Raw genomic sequence first — 21,645 nt, forward strand, 5'->3', positions numbered from 1 at the left:
TGAGGAAAAGGGGCACGGACACCACCATCAGCAGCCAGTCTATGGCTATCCCCAGCAAGGTAAGCTCTCCCCAAGGATCAATCTCTCTTTGGTCTCTTCTAGTTCTTCTAGATTGAATTAAGTTCTATTCTCCACAGGTTACTATCCACCGCCACAAAACTACAAGCAAAAGAAGCGGTCAGGGGGGTTTCTCAGAGGCTGGTGAGTGGTAGTTTCTATCTTAATAGCTTGTAATTTTTGCTGAGTTTTCTCATGGTGAGTTTTTCCTTACAGCTTGGCTGCGCTTTGTTGCTGCTGCCTGCTTGATCAATGCTGCTGCTGCTGCGATCCAACCATACTTTGTGGCTGCTAAAGAAAATTCATATTTTTATTCATCGGGGATGTAGATATTTCGTTAGTAGACAGCATGTAACTCTTATCCGAAGATTGAAATCTGCTCAATTTAATTTATTTTTTTCAAGTAGAGCTACATGGTTTAGCAACTTATTCTCGCATGGGGTGTAGAATTTAGTATACCTTGAATTGACCATGGTAATCTTGACACCCAGATTTTTATAGAAATCTGGGATCATTTGGATCAAGGGATGGATGAATTTAGTCAACTGGCCCGAGAAAATGTCATAGATAAAAGCATCAATCCATTGATTCGTCAATTCTTCTAAGAAATGGCAGTGTTCTTGTCAGCTGTGATTCTCCTCTCTTTGTGTTCGTTGTCAGCTAATGCTAATCTTCTCATAAAAGTATGGTTCCACCACAGTCGAGGAGAACAGCTTCCTCCCCTTGCACATCACTGACAGGGCTCCCACTATTGACATCCAAGGATATGACGACCGCCGCGGCATCAACATCACACATCCTTCATACTTTTCAGTGGTGATGTTCACCTGGTTGGACATGATTGGATTCCAATTCTTTGAGTCCTATATCACCTACTGGGTTGCAAACATTCCAGCAGGCAGCTTTGGTAAGCAAGCTTGACCACATTTGATTTTGTAAAAGAGTTTTTGGGTGGATTGGACTCTCTGATTGTGATGGATTTGTCTTTGCAGGACCTGGGAAGGGCAACGTTGTCTTGCCTTAGATGTCTCCTCTAGCCACCAACAAGTTTTTGCAATTCAGTGAACAGAACAACTCGTACTCTTTTGCGCTTGTTCCACAGGGAAGTAACTTGGTGGGGCAGATCGTGGACAACCGCATAAACCAAAGACGCTCCAGCATTACAACTGCACTGGAGAGTTTATTGAGATCATCGACTTCACCACCTCCACATCTCAAAACTAAATTGTTGTTAATTCATTTGATTATTAATAATGTTTTCAACTTCAAAAAATCACACACACTAGGGACCCATTAGATCGACAAGTTTCTTGAGAGGTCGGCCCAGTGATTCCACCTCTCCATTCAATCTAAAGATGATTTCCTCGTCTTGATGATATGAAGAAGGGCGCCTTGTTTGCCACCGGTCACAATGGTGAACTTGATTACTAACAAAAATAAAAAACGGCTATCTCAACCACTTTGCATACTCCCACAACTTCGCGTAAGGAAGATACTGGTCTTCGTCTGAATCACTGTCCTTTTTGGTGTTGTAAGCTTGTCTTGATCCCATGAGAACAAAGCTGACAACCTGTGCCGCAGTACAAAGTTTAGGAAAAACCATGAAAAGGCAGACGAGGGCGGATCAAACCTGTTCTAGCAACAGTGGCCTCAGCTTGTGCTCCTGGAAGTTTTTCTTGCTGCACTGGTTGGCAAATGTTTGCAAGCAAAGCTCCGATGACCAAAACGTTGCCTTGCAAGTCAAGCACTGGGCCCTTGTGAAGAGATACAAAAGCTTTGGCGAACCTGGAAAGCAAAAATATATAATAGTTAGACACAAGAAAAGCACTAAACGAAACAACTCACGGAGAACTGCGATCTCGAAAGCCTTCTTCCAGCAGCCTATTTTTTGGATCGAAACATCCTTGACTCTCAGAGGAGTACTGGAATCATCATCACCCAGCTCAAAACCAGCGAGCTGCAAAACTCTAGTAGGATCAAAACTCGTGTTCTCAAGAACAACCGTGAAAAGCTTCTGCCAGAGGTTTGCGTCTTTGTACTCTGAATTCCAAGACCTTCACAAAACAAGATGAAACCTGTCACATTTGTTGGAGAAGAAATCGAGATTAAAATCAAAACCTGCATACGCAGCCAGCAGTAGCCAGTGATATGGGATCCAGGAAGCTGAAAACGTGAACAAGAACATCCACCGGAAGCTGGCAGGATTCTTCACGAGAAAAAAATAGAAAACATAGTCAGAAAGACGAAGAAGAACAGTCTTACAAAACCATACCGTCTAGCTCGCTTTGATTCTTGGAGCTCCTTTGCAAGGAAATGGCAGCCTTTCTAAACTCCCCAGCCGCCAAGCCCTTCTTGTGCTTCGGCAAGACGGAGTCAGAAGCTTGGAGCAAAGCACTGGCAGCGGAGAAATCACCAGCCGAGCACCATGGATGACTAGAGAAAAAAACACAAAGAACAAAGGAAAAAAAATGAGAGAAATCACGAAAGCTTTCAAAGAAGAGATTCTTACTCCTGGAGGATGCGAAACGCGGCGAGAAGATCCTGGAAGAGAGCCGCCTGGAGAGACTTGGGGGCAATTCCATAAGCCTGTTTGAGCAGCACGGCAAGCTCCTTGCAAGCTCGGGCATAGTCGCACCTAGACAAGCAAATCGATGGAGTAAATCGAGAATGTAAGCTAGTGCTAGTCTTAGTACCTCCTGTTAAGAGCCTCTCCCAGCCTTAGAGAAGAATATCGCGCCTCCATGGCCTGGCATGGCTTGCTAGAAATGGTCGCCCTACATCACTCTCTCGAATATGCGTTTAGGGGGTCCCGGGTTCGACATCTCTTTCACCCCGCTGGAAAGAAAGAGGCTCTTGTTTAATTCACACCGGCCAAGTCGATGAGCTTTTTCGAGTGTAAATTCGAGATGGATTCAGCGATGACACCAGCACTGCTTCTCATGTATCCTCCTGGAACAAATTAAAAAGGAAAACGAATCACTGTTCTAGCAGGTGGAATGGAAGAAGATTAAAAGATGTTTACCAGACGTGAGCATGACAATTGGGATGTTTCTCTGGCGAGCGAAGCTGAAAACAATCTCGTCACGCTCTTTCACTCCTTCCGGTGAAACCTGCAAGGACGAGACTGAGACAACGCTCGAGAAAGTTGAAGCAAACCTCCAATCGGCCGAGAGGATCTCCTTCCAATATGTCTGTGCCGGCGTTGTAGACCAAAAGATCTGGAGCAAAGGCTTGGAACGCCTCCTGCAACTTACGAAGTTGCTAAAAAGATGCTACAAAGAGAAAAACAAGTATACAAAAGAGAACCTCAAGCTCTTGCTTTAAACGCGTCAGGTAAGAGTCAGTCCGTGTTCCACTCTACGTGTAAGATAACACGCTTTGTTGAGAAACAATAAACAAAAACTGCTTACGGAAATTTCAACTCGCCGATCAATCCAGCGTTTTGCTTCATAATCCTGCAAAGCAGTGTACATGAACATGACGAAGAATCTTACAAGTTCATACCAGTGGATATATATCTCGATTATACATGTCAAAGATAAACACTCGATCTGCAAGGAGTTCGCGACGATTAAGTCAAGTGGCAAACAGGAAAAGGAGCTCTACAAGTGAAAAGTACCAGAAAGAGTTACCATCATCTGCAAAATCCCTTTCATGACCATTGCCTTGGTGAGCATCAAGATCGACAATCATCGCCCTGCAACCGTTTCATGAAAACGAAAGCTCTGAAAATATGATCTCTTAAAAGCACATACCGGCTGATATTGAGATTTGCGAAAGCGAAGTGAATGCAGAGTGTTATGTCTGCATACACACAAAAACCACCGCCTCTATAGCCACAACAATGGTGAAATCCCCCTCCAACATTTATAGCCCATCCCCGTTCATAAGCAACTTTGCCTGCTAGAACAGACCCTCCCACCTTGAAAACAACGCAAAAGAACATAAACAAGGGAAACTACCTGTTTCCAAACTACCTGTTTCCGAAATGGGACTAAAACTTTAGAACGAATGATGCAATAAGGCAGCAAAGCCACAGGGGGAACCTGTTTGATCGAGCTCAAGAAAGAGATATAAACACAAAGATTGAATTTTTCTACCTCCAATATGGAGGCAGCAACATAACTCCGCTTTAAGCTCTCCAAATATTCCGGTGTGTGTACCTGAAAATGGAAAAAAGAAGGAAACCAAGAGAATTAATCTCCGCTTGAAGTTAAATAGTCGAGAACATACCACGAGAAGATCTTCTTTTGTAGCTTCTCCAGGCTCCATAATTCTACGTGACTCCAGCTCGCCTTTCTGGATCAGCAGCTCACACACTCTTCCCCACTTGGAAGAGTCAAATGGATGGCTGGGAGTTGAGAGACGCTCTTTAGATTCAATGCGAAAGAAAGAGCCAATCTATTTACAGTTTCTCCAATCCCAGGAACGCGATATTATACACTGCGGAGTATACGACTGGAACCTAGGCCGGAAGAACAGAAAATTGGAATTGAAATTGGCAACGGCGGGCGCCTACCTTGCCAGGAGATGCATTGGAATCGTAGAGCTTGCTCGCTTTGATCCTCGCCAAGCGCTGGGCGTCGTAAACAGCACCGCCACTGCTGCTAGCTTGCTTCGCCATGCCACAAACCCTACATTTTCAGTCAAACAAGATGACACGTGTTTATCCATCTTTTACCCCTAATTGTTTATGTGACACGTCAGCCCGCGCCCTATCCCATATGCCGTGGCACAGGCTTGGGGCCTGCCCACAGTATATAAGGAGAGGGCTGGGCCATGAAATTTTTATACCTTTCTCGGCCTTTTGGCTAAGATCAAGTGTAGTATCTGTTCTTATCAGTTTAATAGCTGATATGGGACCACGTGTCCCAACGCTATTAACCTAATTTTTTGTGGGAGGGGGGCCACCGGTAGCTTGCTGCCCGGCTTTCCACGTGTCGCTTTGGCCTTACACTACCGCCTTAGCCTGGCACAACCCCCCAACCCCCCCAAATATTAAATCTAAGAAGTATTAAAATAAACGATATTAAAACTGATGCTAACTAAACTCCTTTAAATGTTTGAATGGTCCTGGGTTCAAAATAAAAAACATTAAAGCCTGGGGTTTTAGGGTTTGTAGTAAGGAAAGATGGAGGAAGCGAAGATCATCCACCTGGTAAGACACGCAGAAGCCTTTCACAATGTCGATGGCGATGTGAGCCTCCATCGCCTCTTCTTCCGGGGCGAATGGCGCCATCTCTCTCCGCGCCTCCTCATTCGCGTGTTGCGGCCATTCTGGCGCCACTTCCAAGCGTGGCTGCTCTCCTTCTTCATTGGCAAGGCCTCTCTCAAGCATGCCCGCGCTCGCGACCAGAACTTCTTTGATCCCAAGCTCACTTCCAATGGCTGGGAACAGGTAAGAGCTCTCATTCTCTATCACTCGCGTTTTCTTCTCATATCGCAATGCTCGAATCAGATTGGAAGGCTCCGCAAGATCGTGGGAGAGAGTGGGATTGATCGTCGCGTTCAGCTGGTTGTGGTTTCTCCCTTGACTCGGTGAGAGTTTTTTTTCTATTTCTTCTTCTTGTTCATCGTTCAGTTTTTGTAGAACTTTGCAAACGGCAGTCGGTGTGTTTGGAAGCGGAGAGATCGGCAGTCCGCCTTTTGTTGCACAGGAGCTGTGTAGAGAACGGATGGTATGTTTTTCTTCTCGTCCTTTTTTCTTCTTGATCTCGTCTCGTTTACGTGTTCTTTTTCTTTTTTGGTGCAATCCACTTAGAGCGTTCGATCGTCTGACAAGAGACGGGCCATTAGCAACTATGCGCCAATGTTTACAACAGTCGATTTTTCGCAGGTGTGTGTGTGTGTGTGTGTTTTTCATGAGATGCAAGGTGTGCAACATTCATTGTGTTTGTTCTCTTAGATCGAAGACGATGACGATAAAATGTGGAATCCAGACACTCCCGAGACAATGAAAGAGCTGCAAGAACGGATCACTCTTTTTCTGCAATGGTAAAGTAAAAAAAACAGAAGCTCTCCAGTTTTTTGTTTCCACAAGTATTGAATGGTGGCTTTCTTAACGAACCAGGCTTTGGGATCGCAAAGAGACGGAGATCGCTGTGGTTTCGCACAGCAGCTTTTTGCGCAACATGCTCAAGCGCGCAAATCTATTGTAAGCCTTACAAACTTTCCATCTTCCATAATTTTTCTGAACTGGGAATGGATTTGTACAGGCTCCCGAACTGTCAACTCACGACAGTCCGACTGACAAGATCAGGATGCGATTTCAGATTTTCCGACGCTTGAATCTGTGTCAGCCACCGCAAACGTTTTGATACAAGGTAATTTTCAATTCCAGGAGATTACGCTTTCTTGTCAGCCTCGCCCAAGAGCGTGACAACTTGTCGAGCAACAGCGTTGAGAGGATCGAGCTCGAGGATTCTCTCAGCTGCCAGTCTCTCTCGATTCACATCACCGTGCCTGCGACACCATCCCAGCAAGCTCAGCCACATCGCACCTCGAAACTCCATCGCCATCTTGGAAATGATCCTCTCCGCTTCTCCCAGCTTTCCTTGTCGTCCCAAGATCTCTACCACGCCTCGAAGGTGCTCCACGCCAGGAACCAAGCCATGATCGCATCGCATCGATTCAATCCAGCGATAAACTTCGGTCGCTTCCACGGAACAGTTTATAACGCTCGCAAAGGTGGTGGCGTTTGGCTTGCTACCATCCTGCTGCATCTCCCACAGAAATACAACAGTCTCTTCTCCACGGCCGTGCTGAGCGAACGCCGAAACAAGAGAATTCCAAGAAACCAAGCTCTTCACTGGAACTGCACGCAGGATCTGGCGAGCGGTTGCTAAGTTTCCGAGCTTTCCATACATGTCCCCCAGGGAGGTCTTGACGAACGCGTCCTCGAAGAGTCCACACTCTTCGCAAGCGCTGTGGACGAGATGGCCGAGCCGAGAAGTGGACTCCATGCGGCAGGCCGCAAGCACGGTGATGAAGCTCACTTTGTTTGGAGCGATCCCTTCGAGCAGCATCCGGCGAAACATTGTCACCGCCGTGGCGTGCTGGCCGTGCTGGATGCAAGCTCCGATGAAGTTGTTCCACGAGACGACGAGAACTTTGGGATGATCTTCGAGCCGATGTTCTTGCTCGATGGACGTGAGCATCTTGTACGCGGTCACCAGGTTTCCACACCGTGCGTACATTGCTACCAGCGAGCTCGCCACCGCCGAGTCCGATTCCAGACCACTCTCCAGAACTTGAGAGTGGATCTTCTTGCCTTGGTCCGAGTTGAGAGCTCCGGCACAGGCACCGAGCATCGCAGCAAACGCAACTCCATCCGGCCTCACGCCCTCCACTCTCATCACCGGGAGGAACTTAAGAGCTTCTTCGTGCAAGCCCTTGTCCACCAACCCTGTGATGATCGACGTCCATGCCACAACGTTGTTATGCTTGTGGAGGATCACTCTCTCCAAAGCTTGCTCCACGAATCCACTCCTGGCGAGCATGCTCACGAGTGCGTTTGAGACCTGAGCGTCCGATCCCCAGCCCGACTCCATAACCAAGCTTTCCACCATCGCTCTACACGGCTCGTCCTCACACGCAGCCAAGACTCTAGACAAAGTTACCGAGTTTGGCGACGCCGCGGCCTCCAGCAGCATCATCCGGAAGCTCTGCATGGCCTCGTAAAAGCAGCCATTGTCTACGTACGATCTGATCAACTCGTTCCACAGCACTACGTCACACGAACTGTTCGTCCTGGTGATCGTGTCGTCGAAGATCTCTCCAGCTCGAGCTGGACATCCACACTTTGCGAACATATTCAGCATGGCGATGCCGAGAAGAGAGTCGTGTTGCAGCTGCAACTTCAACTCCGTGTTGATCCACTCCAGGATTTTCGTCCCCAGTGACAAGCACCGGCAAGCGTCCAGGAGTGAGGTCAGTGTAAACTTATCCGCCGCAAATCCTTGGAGCTGCATCTTTCGGAAGAGCAGCACGGCGCTATCGGCACAGTCGTTCTGGACGCAGGCTGAGATGATAGAGTTCCACGACAGAAGGTTTGGACGATCCAGCCGCTGGAAAACCTCGCTGGCTTTCTCCACTTCCCTGCTTCTCGAGTAGAAAGTTATCAAAGCATTGGACACGGCAGCATCGGCGTCGAATCCACCCTCCTCGACGCAGCCACGGACGAGACTCGAGAACTTCTCCCCGCAAACGCAGCTAAGAACACCACCCGCGAAGGAATTCCCATTCGGAGAAACTCCTTCCAGCAGCATCCGACAGAAAAACGCGATAGCTTCTTCACTGCAGCCGTTCTGAGCGTACGAAGCAACCACCGCATTCCAGGAGCTCAAGTCTCTCACCGCCATTGTTTCAAACACTTCCATCGCGCGCTCCACCTCGCCAAGCTTCCCGTAAGTTTTCACCAGCGCGTTTCCAATCGAGACATCGCTAGAAACCAGCCCGCTCTCACAAACTTGCCGATGGATCTCGTCAGCCTCTCGCAAGGAGCAGCACGCATGGAGCATGGTGAGAAAACTGGGAATGTTGTGCCGCAAGCCATCAAGCAGCATTCCCCGAAACAAATGCAAAGCCCCGGAAAAATGCCCGTTCTCGGCATTTGCTGCAGCCATGCTAGTCCAGCTCGCAGTGCTCTTGTTTCTGATCCCAGCAAAAACAATCTTGGCCTGTGGCAAATCCCCGCACTTCCCATAGAAGTTGACAAGAACATTACCCACGACGAGATCGGTGTGGAAGCCCAGCTCGGTGGCAAGCGAGTGAACTCGGTTGCCCGAGCTCCAGGCGGCACAAGCTCCGAGCACCGAGATGAAAGTCACAACGCTGGGGACCGTCCCCTCGTGCAGCATCCGGCTGAAAGCGTGGAGCGTGGCCTGGAACTCGCCGTGATCCGCCAGAGTTGCGAGCATGGCGTTCCAAGTGATGACGTTCTTGAGCTTGAGGCTCTCGAAGGCTGCGCGAGCTTCGTCCAAGCTGCCGCATTTGCGATACGCACCGACGATGAGATTGCCGATGAAGACGTTGGTTTCCAGGAGTCCTGGGCTCCCGCGAAGGATCTCTTGGTGCAAGAGCCTAGCTTGGGGGAGATCTCGGCACGACTGGAGACGGTCGCCATACTCTGCTGCTACTGCTGCTGCATCGAGCTCGTGATGATCGAGCGGAGGTCTTGCTGCAAGATCGCAGTGAAGGAAGCGCTTCCGGCAGTGGCTTCTTGTGCTGGTGATGCGAGCAGCGCGAGCAGCGAGATCAAGCATATCTTTTGAGTTCCCACATATTTGGAAGAACAAGTCAACCACAGTCCTAAAGCCCTAAACTCGAGCGCCATCTAAGCCAGCTTAGTCAACCTTTTGGTCAAAACAATACTTTAATTGGATTTTTTGTAGATCTTTGCAAAGATTTTGGTGTTGTTTAATGTCGGAAGTGACGAACATCTGTAAAAACCATTGCGACGCCATACTTGTTGCAGCAGTCGATCGCATCTTGGTCCCTTATGCTTCCACCCGGCTGGACTATGACGCTCACTCCAGCCTTGCACGCTTCTTCCACGGCGTCGTTCCAAGCTGCGGGAGAAGACGAAAAAATCCACCGCTCAGTCGCAACTAGAGAGCTTTGAGATTCATCACCACTCACCAAAAGGAAAGAATGCGTCGCTAGCAAGAGCAGCGCCTTTGACAGCGCTTCCAGCCTTTTCAATCGCGATTTCCAGGCTCTTGATACGATTTGGCTGCCCGCTGCCCATTCCAAGCATGGAGTTATCCTGGAACTCATTCGACGTCAGGAACGCGAAGAAACAACGATTCAGAAAAACACAGACCTTTGCGACCACGATCGCGTTGCTCTTGACATGCTTGACGCACACCCATGCGAACTTTGCGTCGGTCATTTCCGCCTCTGTTGGGACTTTCGTTGTGCCGACTCTGAAAGTGATGTCGTCCGGTGTAAGATCGTCGGCATCTTGAACCAGCCAGCCTCCGCCGACTTGTCTCGCGCTTCGACGGCCTTTCTTGATTGGCTGAGCTTCGAGTATTCGCAGCGCTTTCGACTTGCCTTTCAAGACCTGGAGTCCCTTCTCGGTGTACTTCGGTGCCACCACAATCTCGTAGAACATTTTGGTTTGGTTTTCCTGATACCGCTTTGCTATGTACTCTCGTATCTCTCGTGCCAGTGCCTACGAAATGGAAAAGCCCGTGTACACGTTAAAAAGTTGATATTGAAGCAAACCTCGTCAACTTCGCAATTGAAGGCTACTATACCGCCGAATGCACTGATGGAGTCTGCTTCAACAGCGAGGCGATAGGCCTCCAAAATGTCGGGCCGCGACGCCACCCCACAGGGATTTGTATGCTTGACTACAACGCATGTCGGTTCTTTGAATTCGCAGACGCAATTCCAGGCGGCATCAGCATCAAGATAGTTGTTGTAAGACATTTCCTGCAAAAGGAGCATCAATAGAGGTGAATAAGTAGATTCACTACCTTTCCGTGGTGTTGCACAGCAGTCGCAATTCCTCCAGCATCAACTTCTGAGATGGATTTATCGACATAAAACGCGGCCTTTTGGTGTGGGTTCTCTCCGTATCTTAAAGACGATTTTAGTGCCAGTGGTATCGTAAGCTCTGATGGAAACTGAGTACCAGAACCATCTGCCAAACGCCAACTCCATGTCATGTGGATCAAAGTGAGAAAACAACTAAAAACTTACCACCATTGTTTTCCTTCCAAAACCACTCCGACACGGCCGAGTCGTAAGAGGAGACGTGCTGAAACGCTTTCCAGGCGAATTTCCGTCTGATCATTTCGTCATTCTCCAGTTCACCCTGCAGACTGTCTAAAACCGTAGGGTAGTCTGCAGGATCGACGACTACAAGTACGTGCTTGTGGTTCTGCCATGAAAAGAAAATTCAAAATTCAGTAACCGCAAAGAACAAATGAAACATGAAACCTTGGCTGCAGCTCTGATCATTGCAGGACCACCAATATCTATATTCTCAACACCTTTCTCGAACGATGCTCCTCCGGGAGCAGTGACAGTGTCATAGAACGGGTAGAGATTGACCACCACAACGTCTATGGTTCCTGCCTTCACAGTACAGACAAGGAGAAACTAAAGATTAGCGCAACTATGAGCACACCTATCCCGTGCGTGTCGAGAGCGTCCATATGCGAGTCTAAATCACGCCTTGCAAGAATGCCTCCGTGAACCGCAGGATGCAACGTCTTTACTCGACCATCCAGCTGCAAAAACAAACATTTCACAATCAAAGTTCCTCCAGAGAGAAAAAGAATACAACCATTTCAGGGAAGTTCGTCAGTTCTTCCACTCTTGTAACTTCGAAGCCCGCAGTTTCCAGCGCCTTGGCGGTACCACCAGTGGAAATCAGCGTATATCTAGTCGACAACTTTCAGCATACAACTTTCTTTTTGTGAAGAGGGCATACAAACTTACCCGAGTTCTCTAAGACCAGTAGCAAGAACATCAAGGTTGCGCTTGTCGGACAGCGAAAGAAGAGCCTTCTTAGAGCCTGCCGATAAGAAGAAAATGAGAAAACACATTAGAAAAAGTTCGAATCATACCTGGAGCTGGTGTCGATCTTGGCGTGGATACGACAGTCTTCACGGCAGAAGACTCCGATGCCGCCATTCTCACCACTCTGGAGCTCTCCAATCGCGAGAAGCCGGCGGTGGAAGGAGAGAAATGCGAGCAATGGGAGGCACAAAGAGGCAGCGGATGAGCAGCAGCACCGATCCTGGAGCGATGTGACGACGGAAAGGTGTGGAGCGCAGCGCAGAGGCGCACCACTGCCATCTAAACCCCGGATAAACCCTAATCCTCTCAAGCCAGAGCGTGGATGGATGAGGAAGAGCAAGAACAGAAGTGGGAGAGGGATCTTCTTCCCTGTAGACACGATCGCGATGGATCGATCGCGCCAAAGAAGCACGCCTTCCTCCTGCCAAAATATTTTCCCTCTCTTGTGCGATAGGGTTCTTGGCATTTTGATATCTCGCGTGGAATGGAATGTTGGGGCGCCTTCGCCGGAGGGGCAAATCCGACCTCCTTCTTGCGCGAGGCATCGCCTCCTCTGCTGCTACTGCGCCGAGAGGCAAGAATCTCCTGTCGCGAGAGGATTTCCAGGGTCTGGAGCGAGTGACGAGCCTCCTGGAATCCGGCAATGCGGGTGAAGCGAGGCGCGTCTTCGATCACCAGGTGAGCCACTTGGACGTACGAGTCTGGAATGGTGTAATCGCCGCCTTCTCCAGGCATCACCATCGGTGCGAGGAAGAAGAAGATCGAGATCTTCCCTCGGTAGCCTTGCTCCATTGCATGCTCCACGAGGGAATCCGGCCCAACGCCACGACGCTGGTGACCATCCTCAAGGAATGCAGTACCGAGGGCAGCAAGAAGAGGGGGCTGTGGATTGCCAGCGCAGGAAAGCTGATCGAATCTTTCGTTCGCGACGGTGGCTTTGACATTGAAGATCGCATTGGCACCAGTTTGGTAAATATGTATCGCATCTGCGGCAGGCTGGAAGACGCTCGCAGGATCTTCCGCGAGTTCCACTCGCCGAGCAACGTCGTGACATGGACTGGGATCATCACAGCAAATGCCGAGAGCGGGCATTTTTCCGAGGCCATCGATCTCTTCCACCGGACGCAGCTCGAAGGTGTGTTGCTCGACAAGACGAGCTTTCTTGCTGTTGTGAATGCGTGTGCTGATTGTGGGAACTTGGTGGCTGGCAGGTTGGCTCAGAGGCTCGTCAGAGAGGCCGGGCTTGAGGCCGACGTTGTTCTTGGCAACACGCTCGTCAACATGTATGGGCTGTGCCACAGCGTGGACGAGGCTTGCAGCGTCTTCGACTCGATCCAGGAGAGGACCTCCGTGAGTTGGAACGTTATGCTCTCGGCTCACGCGAGGCAGGGGAACTTCCAAATGTCGCTCATCGTCTTCCGGCTGATGCAACTCGATGGATTCAAGCCCGAGGCCATCACTTTCCTGGCCGTGCTTGAGTCGTGTGCCGCGGTGGGATCGCTTGAGACGGGGAAGCTCGTCCATTCCAACATCCAGGAACAGATTGGGGAGCTGGATCCGCAAGTTGGCGATGCGGTCGTCAACATGTATGGGAAGTGTGGAGCGGTGGAAGAAGCTGCCAGAGTTTTCGACGAGCAGGGACACAGGAGGAGTGTGGTGTCGTGGAACTCGATGATCGCCGCGTTCTTCCTCAATGTGTTGCTCGAGGAAGCATTCCGGTGTTTTCGGACGATGCAACTCGAAGGTTTCCATCCCAACTTTGCGACGTTTGTCAACCTTCTTCACGGGTGTACCGATCTAGAAGCTCTTGCGGAGGGTGATGCTGTCTACGGGATGGTCGCCGAGACGGAGTTCCATTCCGAGCCTGGGATAGAGATCGCCCTCGTCAACATGTACTCGAGCTGCGGGGAACTTGATGCTGCTTATCAGATCTTGCAAGGCCGAGACGACGTGTCTCTACCATGGAGCAGTTTTCTTCGTGCAACTGCGAGATATGGCTATTCGAATGAGACTCTTGCAGTTCTTCGACGGATTCAGCTCAACGGGATCTTTCCAAACACCACTGCTCTCGTCTCTGGTCTCAGTGCCTGCGTTGCTCCAGGGTTCCTAAGAAGCGGTACCGGGATTCATGAGCTGGTTCTTGAGGCTGGAATACAGCACCACTTGGTCGTCGCCACAGCACTCTTCGTCATGTATGGGAAGTGCAAGAGCTTGGACCATGCTCGGCTCTTGTTCGACGGAATGGTACAGCGAGACTCAGTTGCCTGGAACGCGATCATGTCACTCTACTCCAGTTATGGCCGCCACGAAGGAGTCATCGAGCTTTTTAGGAGCATGCTGCAAGAGGGTGTGAGATTCAACAGGGCCAGCTTCTGCATCGTTCTCTCGTCTCTGGTCTACCCGGCAATGCTACTGATCGGGGAGAGTGTCCACTCCATGGCCATCCAGAAAAACTACGACGAGGACGACGTTGTAGCTGGTGCTTTGGTGACCATGTATGCCAGGCTTGGCAAGCTTGAGAAAGCTAGGGAAATCTTCGACCGGGTGAGCGCGAAAGAGCCGAGCACAGCTCTCTGGACAGCCATGATCTCGGCCTGCGTCGAGCACAGAGAGTTTGCCGACGCGCAGCTCCTATTTCGACGCATGCAGCTGGAAGGTGTGCTCCCGGACAGCTTCACCCTGGCTTGCGCTGCCGCCGTAGTAAACTCGCTGGAGATGACGCTGCTTAACGCCGCTGCTCGTCAGAGAAGCCTGGACAACAACGTCAGGCTTTGCAACGCTCTTGTCGAAGCCTACGGGAGCAAGGGAGAGCTCGACAAAGCGCTCGATATGTTCGAGAGCACGGAAGAGAAGACTCAAACAAGCTGGAGCCTGGTGATTACGGCGGCCGCGGAAAATGCAAGACACCACCAGGGACTAGCTCTCTATCACCAGATGCTGCTCGAAGGTTACCGACCGGACAAAGTCTCGCTGCTGGCAGCTCTGGGAGTTTGCTCCAGCCTCGCCTCTCTCAAGTCGGGACGGAGGATCCACGAACAGGTCGTGGAAGCCGGGCTCGAGCCGGACGAAGTCGTGGCCAGCGCCCTGGTGGACATGTATGGGAAGTGTGGAGGCTTGGAGGCTTCACGAGCAGTGTTCCAGAGGTCCGAGAAGCAGGATCCCGTGCTTTGGAACTCGCTGCTAGCGGTGGAAGCTCGATGTGGAGGGGACACAATGAGACTCTTCCACTGGATGCAGCAAGATGGTTTGAGGTCCGACGGTGCTTCGTTCGTCAGCCTTCTCGCGGCGTGCAGCCATGCTGGGGTGGAAGACAAGGCCTGGGACTACTTCGCAGCGATGAAGTGGGATTTTGGTGTGGTGCCTGCTTCGGAGCACTTTGGTTGCATGGTCGATCTGCTGGCGAGAACCGGGAAGCTTGAAGCTGCGGAGGAGCTGATCTTCAAGTCGAGGCTGAGGCTGGATTCGAGGCTGTGGATCACGCTGCTGGCGGCTTGTAACGCGAACGGGGACGTGAGCAGGGTGGAGCGAGCAGGGATGAACGCTCTGGTTTTGGATCCACAAAACTCTGGGCTCTATGTGACACTTGGGAACATGTTTGCGGCGGCAGGGAGGGAGCAAGATGCTCGAAACATGAGAGCGGCCTTGGATGAGTTGCGAGCTTTGTCCAGCAAAGACAAAGAAACTTAGAAGCTTGTACCATTGTTTTTACAATCAAAGACAGAGGTCTCTGACTTGATCTTTCGTTAATTCCCACACTCTTTCCAAATGACCATTGTGTCCCAAAATCTATGACTTCCAGCGATGCGGAGGAATTCCGTCACGGCTTCCACTGCCAGAAGCTGCGTGGAGATCGATGATGACTTTAATGCCACTACTCCTGTAAAATAAATAAAACCAGTTTAGAAAAGCAAAGGAGGGAAATCATTTTCTTACTCTGCCCATGTAATAGCATTGTCTAGAGCTGCAAGCGAGCCTGCTACATAGGTAGAGGAGGGCTTGGATCATATTTAATCCACCATTCCACCGGAATCCTCACTGTGTTGATTCCTAGACACCAAGGTCCCGAAGTCATTTGAAGTGATGAACGTGTTTCTATGGTCCTGAAATGACGAGAGACTTTGATTTCCAGCAAGATCATCTTGATCAGATGCATCAGCACGGTTGTCGAAAGCATTGCTAAGCTGGTATTCTCCAAGTGGAGCATCCCCAGTTTTGTTCATGTAGAAAACTGCGGGATTGGAGCTTGCACTTGATCACCGGAGCAAACAAGATATGGAGAACAGAAGAGAAATCACAATTGAAGAAACAAAGCCAATTCTTTGCCCGCAAGTAGTGTAGATTGTCGAATGCCTTGATATGGACCTTGTTATTCGCGAATGAATGTAAAGGTCTCCCACTCTCTTGCATCTTGGCTTGTTGCAAGATAGCTTCCTGCTGAGCCTAATGCTTTGATGAAATTCAAGCTTGAAGCTATGGCAAGCTATATTTAGTTTAAAATTTTAGTATATATAATAAAAAATTGATTGTTAACAACTGGATTTTCAGGATGGCTTCTCCGAGCGTTGCCGTCACTCCAAGAAGCAACAGCATGAATGGTGAAGAGAAAAGTTTAGCATTTTTGTTTCTTTGCTAAGGGGAGATAGCTCAGATGGTAGAGTGCTTGCTTAGGGATCAATACCCAGCATCTCCAAATATGTTTGATTATTGGATCATTCCAGGCGTTTAGACCGACTTTACTGGTGTTGACCTCTGGGGGAGCTATGGATGGATGTTGCACCGTGAGACTATCAACAGAGCAATGCATAGATATTTATCTTGTGTTTCTTTTTCCCACTTTTTTGCAAACGAGTAAAAAAGTTTCGTTCACTGCAAGTGATTGAGCCTGGAAAGGAGTTGCCATCAAATTAAAGATGTCTTATCTTTTTGAAATATTGAGCATTTCGTGATTGTGAGATTAAATCGCTGTTCACATCTAGGTTTGGGCTCTTTGGCATGCTCAGTTCAAGTCCGACAATCCACAGCGTCACAAGCTGTCGAGTCTATTCGTACAAAGCCAAAAGTACCTCTTTATTTTCTAAGTCAAGGGTTAGGTTATAATCTTTGATTTTTCTATTGTCGAAGCTCTCGTCAGGTAAGCTATGGTCTCTCGCGCTCACGCCGCCCCAACGCTTGGCCGCCAAGGGCATGTAGGCCATCACCGAGCTTCACACCCGCGAGCTCCAGCACATCCACCACACCACCATGGACACCATCCTCGAGGAGGCCACGAGCCAGCGCCAGCTTTAGCTCCAGTTCTTCAAGGTGACGCTCCAGTTCGAGCCCCAGCGCCAGCTGCTTTCGTTCACCCTGCTCGCGGCCACCCTGCTCATCTAGCTCCAGCGCCTAATGCTCGCCACCACGATCCAGCTCCAGCAGCAGCAGTGTACCATCATCATCACGGTGATGGAGCTCCTCTGGTTGTTCACCACCATCACCATGGTCACCACCATGGTCACCACCATGGAGGACGCCACAACCACCACCACCACCACCACCACCACCACCATCGTCACGAGGGTCACGACGCAGCAGTGGGCACACCAACACCCGCAGCAGTAGTTACAGTGGTTCGGAGGACGCCGTGGTCGCTGCTCCAGCTTCTTCTCTGGGTTTTGGTTGCGATCTTGGTGCTGCTCGCATGCTTTTTGCTCGTGCGATGGATGCTCTCTCGAAGGAAACAGCGCAGTAATGCTATCTTTCAGGATCCCGGGTGGCAGATCGAAGTTGTGGTGGACGATTCTCTGACTGAGAAGAAACAGCTGCAAGCTCACACTCGTGGTTCGCACAGCAATGGCACTCTGGGATTCTCCTCAAAGTGTCCTGCCAACACTGGCAGTGACGCGTAAGTCAGCACAGTGCATGCCTTGTCACATGGAAGATTGTGTACAAACAATCTTCAAGGAGATGAAGTTGCAGAGCAAGAAGACAGCAGGGTCTTGCTCACGGACGGTGAAGATCACATACAAGGGTCCACTGGTGGAAGTCACCAGACTTGGAAGTTATTGCACAGCTGGCTCGGAACATGGACTGGAAAATAGAGCAAGAACCTACCAAGTTTCGATTTGACTGAGCTATCCTCTAGAGGTGACGGGGGAGCAGACGTTCGTGCACCTCCAAAGGCCAGAGAAGTTGAGACGAAAGGTTTGAGAAAAGGTAACGTACTGCTTTTGCTCTCTGTTCTTGCAGGTGCTCAAATCTCAACTTCGATGAGAAGAAGCAGAGCAGGGCATAGCGGCCAGATAAGTTTCTCCAGAGTCAAGAACATCATAAGCCGGGAATCAAGCAAGTGCAAAATTGTGGCAGTATGGTCGAAGTCACTGCGGCTTGCAACACAGGTTGTTCGACAGGATGGGACGAAGAACAGGAGAGGTTGGTCTACCTTGCAAATTGTGAATACGAAGCCGATGCATTCATCACGTGGACATGTGGAAGCCATCAGAAGTGTTCTGGAGGACGAGGAAACACGACGTTGGTTGCCTGGAACACGAACGTGCACGTCTTCTATCAGATGCAACGAGAAGCTGGCCTGCCTCCAAACGCTGAGACTTTGCATGGAGCAGCAAAACGTCGTTTCCTGGGATTTGCCGAGAACAACCTTTGCTCTTGAGTGCTACGAGCAAGCCGCAGCCAAACGCTCAGACTTTCATGGTGGCGCTCAAGGCACACGGCGACTTAGCAGAGAAGAGGCTCCACTCGCAGATCTGGGAGAGAAATCTGGAGGGAATCCACTCCTCAGCGTGCTCGCTCCATGAGAGAAAAGCTTTTCTTGGGAGGTCGGTACACTTTGCAAGGAAAGAGTGTCATGCAAGGTTGATGGAGCCGTCAATCAAAGATGGTACCTAAAAAGACGCGAAAGGATCTTAGCTGGCAGAGATAAAAAAATATGAGACACAATACTTATCTCTTAATTCATTGAGTAATTTAATTGATCAATAGTTATAAACATAGTTTAGACTAATATTATAGTAGAATAAACAAAAATATACTAGAAAGTGTTTATAGGGAAGGTTATAAATTATAATTAAAAAGATCAATCTAAATGAACAACAGCTATTAGATATTAAAATATCCTAGAATCTCCAAGCATAGTTTAAGTATATTCAATACTGCCAAGCACACCAATTATGGATCTAAACTTCTTTGATTAAACCCCTATTAAAACTTGGGACTTAAGTTTCTCTGAGATTTTGTTGTTGATTAGATGTTATGTTTTTCTTTCAACCATGCTCTGTAAAAATATACAAACTTTATAATTATAATTCAAGTTCTTTAAATCTTTTTTAATTTCATATTAGTAGACGAGAAACAACAAACATATGAACATTGGTCAAAGGAAGCAAAGACAACATACTCAAAGGCATTATAGTTAAAAGTAAAAAATAACCATCAAGCAGGAGCATCATTACAAATATATAATTCTCAAGTATGGAAGTGATATTATAAATGGGAAGCCTTACAACATCATAATCAACTAATTCCCAAGTTGCAATTACACATAATTCTTTAAACATTAAAATTCTGAAATCTTTCATCCTTTGCATAGAATGGATCCAAATGTTAAAGTTTGGATTCATCATAACATCTGAACATGAGGTGAAAAAAAAAGATATTGGTATTGTATTTGAAACTAAAATAAACTTTATCTATAAATTACACTGAAAAAAATATATGGCATTTCTTATAATTACACTCAAAGAGAGAGTTAATTCTTCAATAGAAGAAAAATGTGCAACCATCACGAAACTTAAATGTATCAACAACCTTGTCTAGATCAGCTGAAAGAAGGCACAAAGAAACTTGTCAAGCATCAGCAAGACAAAAGCACACAATTTACTTTGGACAACTCTCTATCACGAAATCCAAAAAGATTTAAAGAACTTGAATCATAGTTACAAAGTTGTACATTTGTATAGGACAGAATGTAACATCTAATCTACTTGGAGAAGCTTGAGTCCCATTTTCAAGTTAAGTTTAAGTGACCAAACACCATATTTCCATATTTCCATTTGTGAAATATGATCCAGAACATGATTGTCTTTGATATTTTTATATTTTGACCATGGTGTGCCCTCTAAATGCTTTATTTCGTTAAAGTGGGACTTATTCAGTAAAGTGGGACATTAATTAGCATGTGTCCACATGCCATTTCCTAGTACTTAATTAATATTTATTAATATTTCTATCAGTTTTTTAATTTATTTTTTTATATTTCACAATATTATAACACAAAATCATATGAAAAGTTTTTAATTTATAAATTATAAAGTTAAAACTTCAATTTTTTATTGTTGTTATAAAAATGGCATGTGGCCACACACCATAAGTGGGATAATGAAAAGTCCCACTTTAACGAAATAAAGCATCTAAGATCCTTTTGCCTGTTTTCACATACCATCTTTGTTCGGGTTTCGTTCATGGCTCCGTCAATCTTGCATTACACTCTTTCTCCATTTTCCTCACAAAGTTTACCAACAAGCTCCCGAAACGAGCAACACCTCTTAATACCCTCTCCACAATAAGATTGTATGTCCATTCCCATCCCTGAAAGAAAAAGATACTTACCATGTGTAAAGAGATAAGCTCCAGAGCCTCCACAGCTTTTCATGAAACTGCCAAGCTTCAGTTTCGCCTTCATAAGGAGGTACTTGGTTTACGTGATGCTTTGGTCGAGTTAGTTAGAAGTCCCTAACTTCAAGCTATTTTAGCTATAAGATGAAACAAAAAAGCGATGAACTAAAAACTATAGTACTTACGAACATCATGCTCTCCAGGTACTTCAAATGAGTAGTGCAAGAGGAAGTGCCGGAGTAATACTGAACTTGGGGCGGAAAACTTCTTGAGAGGCAGCCACGTCTCCACACTTCCTATAGAATGTGATGAGTGAGAACGCAAGTAGTGGATTCCGTCCAGATTTCTCTTCCAGATCTACGAGTGGAGCCTCTTCGCCTAAGTCGCCCCGTCCCTTGAGCGCCACCATGAAAGTCTGAGCGTTTGGCTGCCCGACTTGCTCATAGCGCTCGAGAGCAAAGGTTGTTTCTCGGTGTATCCCAGGAAACGACGTTTTGCTGCTCCATGCAAAGTCTCAGCGTTTGGAGGTAGGCCAGCTTCTCGTTGCATCCGATAGAAGAAGTGCATGTCCCATGATGATCGTGTTCCAGGCATGTTTCTTCGTCCTCCCGAACACTTCTGACGCTTCCACATGTCCACGAGGCTGCTTGCGACAAATGCATCGGCTTCGTATTCACAATTTGTGAGGCGAGAGTGTTGCTTTCCAGGTAGACCAACCTATCCTGTTCTTCGTCCCATCTTGTCGAACAACCTGTGTTGCAAGCCGCAGTGTAGACTTCGACCATACTGCCACAATTTTGCACTTGCTTGATTCCCGGCTTATGATGTTCTTGACTCTGGAGAAACTTATCTGGCCGCTATGCCCTGCTCTGCTTCTTCTCATCGAAGTTGAGATTTGAGCACCTGCAAGAACAGAGAGCAAAAGTAGTACGTTACATTTTCTCAAACCTTTCGTCTCGAGCAACCTCTCTGGCCTTTGGAGGTGCACCAACGTCTGCTCCCTTGTCACCTCTAGAGGATAGCTCGTAAATCCTTCATCAAATCGAAACTTGGTAGGTTCTTGCTCTGCCTTCCAATCCATGTTCCGAGCCAGTTGTGTCATAACTTCCAAGTCTGGCGACTTCCACCAGTCAACCCTTGTATGTGATCTCTGGGTGAGATCACCGTCAGTGAGCAAGAGCCTACTGTCTTCTTGCTCTGCAACCTCATCTCCTTGAAGATTGTTTGTACACAATCTTCCCTGTGACAACACATGCACTGTGCTGACTTACGTGTCACTGCCAGTGTTGGCAGGACACTTTGTGGAGAATTCCAGTTTGACATTGCTGTGGGAACCACGAGTGTGAGCATCCAGCTGTTTCTTCTCAGTTGGAGAATCGTCCACCACAACTTCCAGATGATCCGTCACTTCGATCTGCCACCCGGGCTCCTGAAAGATCGCATTCC

At 48.2% G+C, this 21,645-nt stretch overlaps 6 protein-coding genes, 1 long non-coding RNA gene and 1 other non-coding gene across 8 annotated transcripts; 4 read left to right on the top strand and 4 right to left on the bottom strand.

The window, feature by feature from the left end:
- On the top strand, positions 1 to 666 carry LOC112341893. The gene is made up of 3 exons (XR_002990734.1): positions 1 to 59; positions 138 to 201; positions 274 to 666. It is a non-coding gene; the product is annotated as an uncharacterized LOC112341893 (long non-coding RNA).
- A 608-nt stretch (positions 667 to 1,274) lies between these two features.
- Positions 1,275 to 3,039, bottom strand: LOC112341897 (F-box protein At5g52880-like). The gene is made up of 7 exons (XM_024662876.1): positions 2,751 to 3,039; positions 2,567 to 2,692; positions 2,330 to 2,490; positions 2,176 to 2,263; positions 1,903 to 2,111; positions 1,688 to 1,842; positions 1,275 to 1,627 (listed from the first exon to the last, which is right to left on the bottom strand). Exons 1-7 carry the CDS (start codon positions 2,798 to 2,800, stop codon positions 1,505 to 1,507), a joined length of 912 nt encoding a protein of 303 aa, XP_024518644.1. The 5' UTR covers positions 2,801 to 3,039; the 3' UTR covers positions 1,275 to 1,504.
- On the bottom strand, positions 2,897 to 4,755 carry LOC9628920 (histone deacetylase 2). Its single transcript, XM_024662875.1, has 14 exons — positions 4,739 to 4,755; positions 4,577 to 4,691; positions 4,467 to 4,522; positions 4,291 to 4,408; positions 4,158 to 4,220; positions 4,035 to 4,103; positions 3,813 to 3,979; positions 3,690 to 3,754; positions 3,562 to 3,608; positions 3,468 to 3,512; positions 3,364 to 3,414; positions 3,214 to 3,300; positions 3,080 to 3,167; positions 2,897 to 3,006 (listed from the first exon to the last, which is right to left on the bottom strand). The coding sequence occupies exons 2-14, from the start codon at positions 4,679 to 4,681 to the stop codon at positions 2,915 to 2,917; spliced, it is 1,053 nt and encodes a 350-aa protein (XP_024518643.1). The 5' UTR covers positions 4,682 to 4,691; positions 4,739 to 4,755; the 3' UTR covers positions 2,897 to 2,914.
- A 92-nt stretch (positions 4,756 to 4,847) lies between these two features.
- LOC112341903 lies at positions 4,848 to 5,040 on the top strand. Its single transcript, XR_002990740.1, has one exon. It is a non-coding gene; the product is annotated as a U2 spliceosomal RNA (small nuclear RNA).
- Positions 5,041 to 5,150: 110 nt separating this feature from the next.
- LOC9629498 (phosphoglycerate mutase-like protein 1) lies at positions 5,151 to 6,391 on the top strand. The gene is made up of 7 exons (XM_002988986.2): positions 5,151 to 5,455; positions 5,516 to 5,595; positions 5,648 to 5,735; positions 5,819 to 5,893; positions 5,963 to 6,051; positions 6,128 to 6,211; positions 6,273 to 6,391. The coding sequence occupies exons 1-7, from the start codon at positions 5,189 to 5,191 to the stop codon at positions 6,343 to 6,345; spliced, it is 756 nt and encodes a 251-aa protein (XP_002989032.2). The 5' UTR covers positions 5,151 to 5,188; the 3' UTR covers positions 6,346 to 6,391.
- Positions 6,392 to 6,401: 10 nt separating this feature from the next.
- Positions 6,402 to 8,621, bottom strand: LOC9628921 (pentatricopeptide repeat-containing protein At3g02330, mitochondrial). Its single transcript, XM_002989048.2, has one exon. The coding sequence runs from the start codon at positions 8,619 to 8,621 to the stop codon at positions 6,402 to 6,404; it is 2,220 nt and encodes a 739-aa protein (XP_002989094.2).
- Positions 8,622 to 9,411: 790 nt separating this feature from the next.
- Positions 9,412 to 11,975, bottom strand: LOC9629499 (bifunctional purine biosynthesis protein PurH). The gene is made up of 11 exons (XM_024662861.1): positions 11,640 to 11,975; positions 11,512 to 11,587; positions 11,357 to 11,453; positions 11,198 to 11,300; positions 11,008 to 11,141; positions 10,768 to 10,948; positions 10,542 to 10,708; positions 10,288 to 10,497; positions 9,881 to 10,234; positions 9,697 to 9,823; positions 9,412 to 9,626 (listed from the first exon to the last, which is right to left on the bottom strand). Exons 1-11 carry the CDS (start codon positions 11,869 to 11,871, stop codon positions 9,475 to 9,477), a joined length of 1,833 nt encoding a protein of 610 aa, XP_024518629.1. The 5' UTR covers positions 11,872 to 11,975; the 3' UTR covers positions 9,412 to 9,474.
- A 166-nt stretch (positions 11,976 to 12,141) lies between these two features.
- LOC9629500 (pentatricopeptide repeat-containing protein At5g27110) lies at positions 12,142 to 15,531 on the top strand. Its single transcript, XM_024662860.1, has 2 exons — positions 12,142 to 12,270; positions 12,324 to 15,531. Exons 1-2 carry the CDS (start codon positions 12,236 to 12,238, stop codon positions 15,277 to 15,279), a joined length of 2,991 nt encoding a protein of 996 aa, XP_024518628.1. The 5' UTR covers positions 12,142 to 12,235; the 3' UTR covers positions 15,280 to 15,531.
- Positions 15,532 to 21,645: the final 6,114 nt, after the last annotated feature.

The sequence above is a fragment of the Selaginella moellendorffii genome, unplaced genomic scaffold (assembly GCF_000143415.4).
Source record: "Selaginella moellendorffii unplaced genomic scaffold, v1.0 SELMOscaffold_93, whole genome shotgun sequence".
In the NCBI taxonomy this organism is placed as follows: domain Eukaryota; kingdom Viridiplantae; phylum Streptophyta; class Lycopodiopsida; order Selaginellales; family Selaginellaceae; genus Selaginella; species Selaginella moellendorffii.

Excerpts from the sequence above, each read along its gene's own strand:
- LOC112341897 (XM_024662876.1), bottom strand. The coding sequence starts at position 2,800 with ATGGAGGCGCGATATTCTTCTCTAAGGCTGGGAGAGGCTCTTAACAGG. Across the intron at positions 2,264-2,329 it reads GAATCAAAGCGAGCTAGACG|AATCCTGCCAGCTTCCGGTG; the intron begins GTATGGTTTTGT and ends TTTCTCGTGAAG. Across the intron at positions 1,843-1,902 it reads TTTCGAGATCGCAGTTCTCC|GTTCGCCAAAGCTTTTGTAT; the intron begins GTGAGTTGTTTC and ends TTTGCTTTCCAG.
- LOC9628920 (XM_024662875.1), bottom strand. The coding sequence starts at position 4,681 with ATGGCGAAGCAAGCTAGCAGCAGTGGCGGTGCTGTTTACGACGCCCAG. Across the intron at positions 4,221-4,290 it reads CAAAAGAAGATCTTCTCGTG|GTACACACACCGGAATATTT; the intron begins GTATGTTCTCGA and ends TTCCATTTTCAG. Across the intron at positions 3,168-3,213 it reads ATCCTCTCGGCCGATTGGAG|GTTTCACCGGAAGGAGTGAA; the intron begins GTTTGCTTCAAC and ends TCGTCCTTGCAG.
- LOC9629498 (XM_002988986.2), top strand. The coding sequence starts at position 5,189 with ATGGAGGAAGCGAAGATCATCCACCTGGTAAGACACGCAGAAGCCTTT. Across the intron at positions 5,456-5,515 it reads CTTCCAATGGCTGGGAACAG|ATTGGAAGGCTCCGCAAGAT; the intron begins GTAAGAGCTCTC and ends TGCTCGAATCAG. Across the intron at positions 5,596-5,647 it reads GTGGTTTCTCCCTTGACTCG|AACTTTGCAAACGGCAGTCG; the intron begins GTGAGAGTTTTT and ends CAGTTTTTGTAG.
- LOC9628921 (XM_002989048.2), bottom strand. The coding sequence starts at position 8,621 with ATGCTGCTTGATGGCTTGCGGCACAACATTCCCAGTTTTCTCACCATG.
- LOC9629499 (XM_024662861.1), bottom strand. The coding sequence starts at position 11,871 with ATGGCAGTGGTGCGCCTCTGCGCTGCGCTCCACACCTTTCCGTCGTCA. Across the intron at positions 11,454-11,511 it reads ACTGGTCTTAGAGAACTCGG|ATATACGCTGATTTCCACTG; the intron begins GTAAGTTTGTAT and ends GTTGTCGACTAG. Across the intron at positions 11,301-11,356 it reads TGACGAACTTCCCTGAAATG|CTGGATGGTCGAGTAAAGAC; the intron begins GTTGTATTCTTT and ends TTGTTTTTGCAG.
- LOC9629500 (XM_024662860.1), top strand. The coding sequence starts at position 12,236 with ATGCGGGTGAAGCGAGGCGCGTCTTCGATCACCAG. Across the intron at positions 12,271-12,323 it reads GGCGCGTCTTCGATCACCAG|GCATCACCATCGGTGCGAGG; the intron begins GTGAGCCACTTG and ends CGCCTTCTCCAG.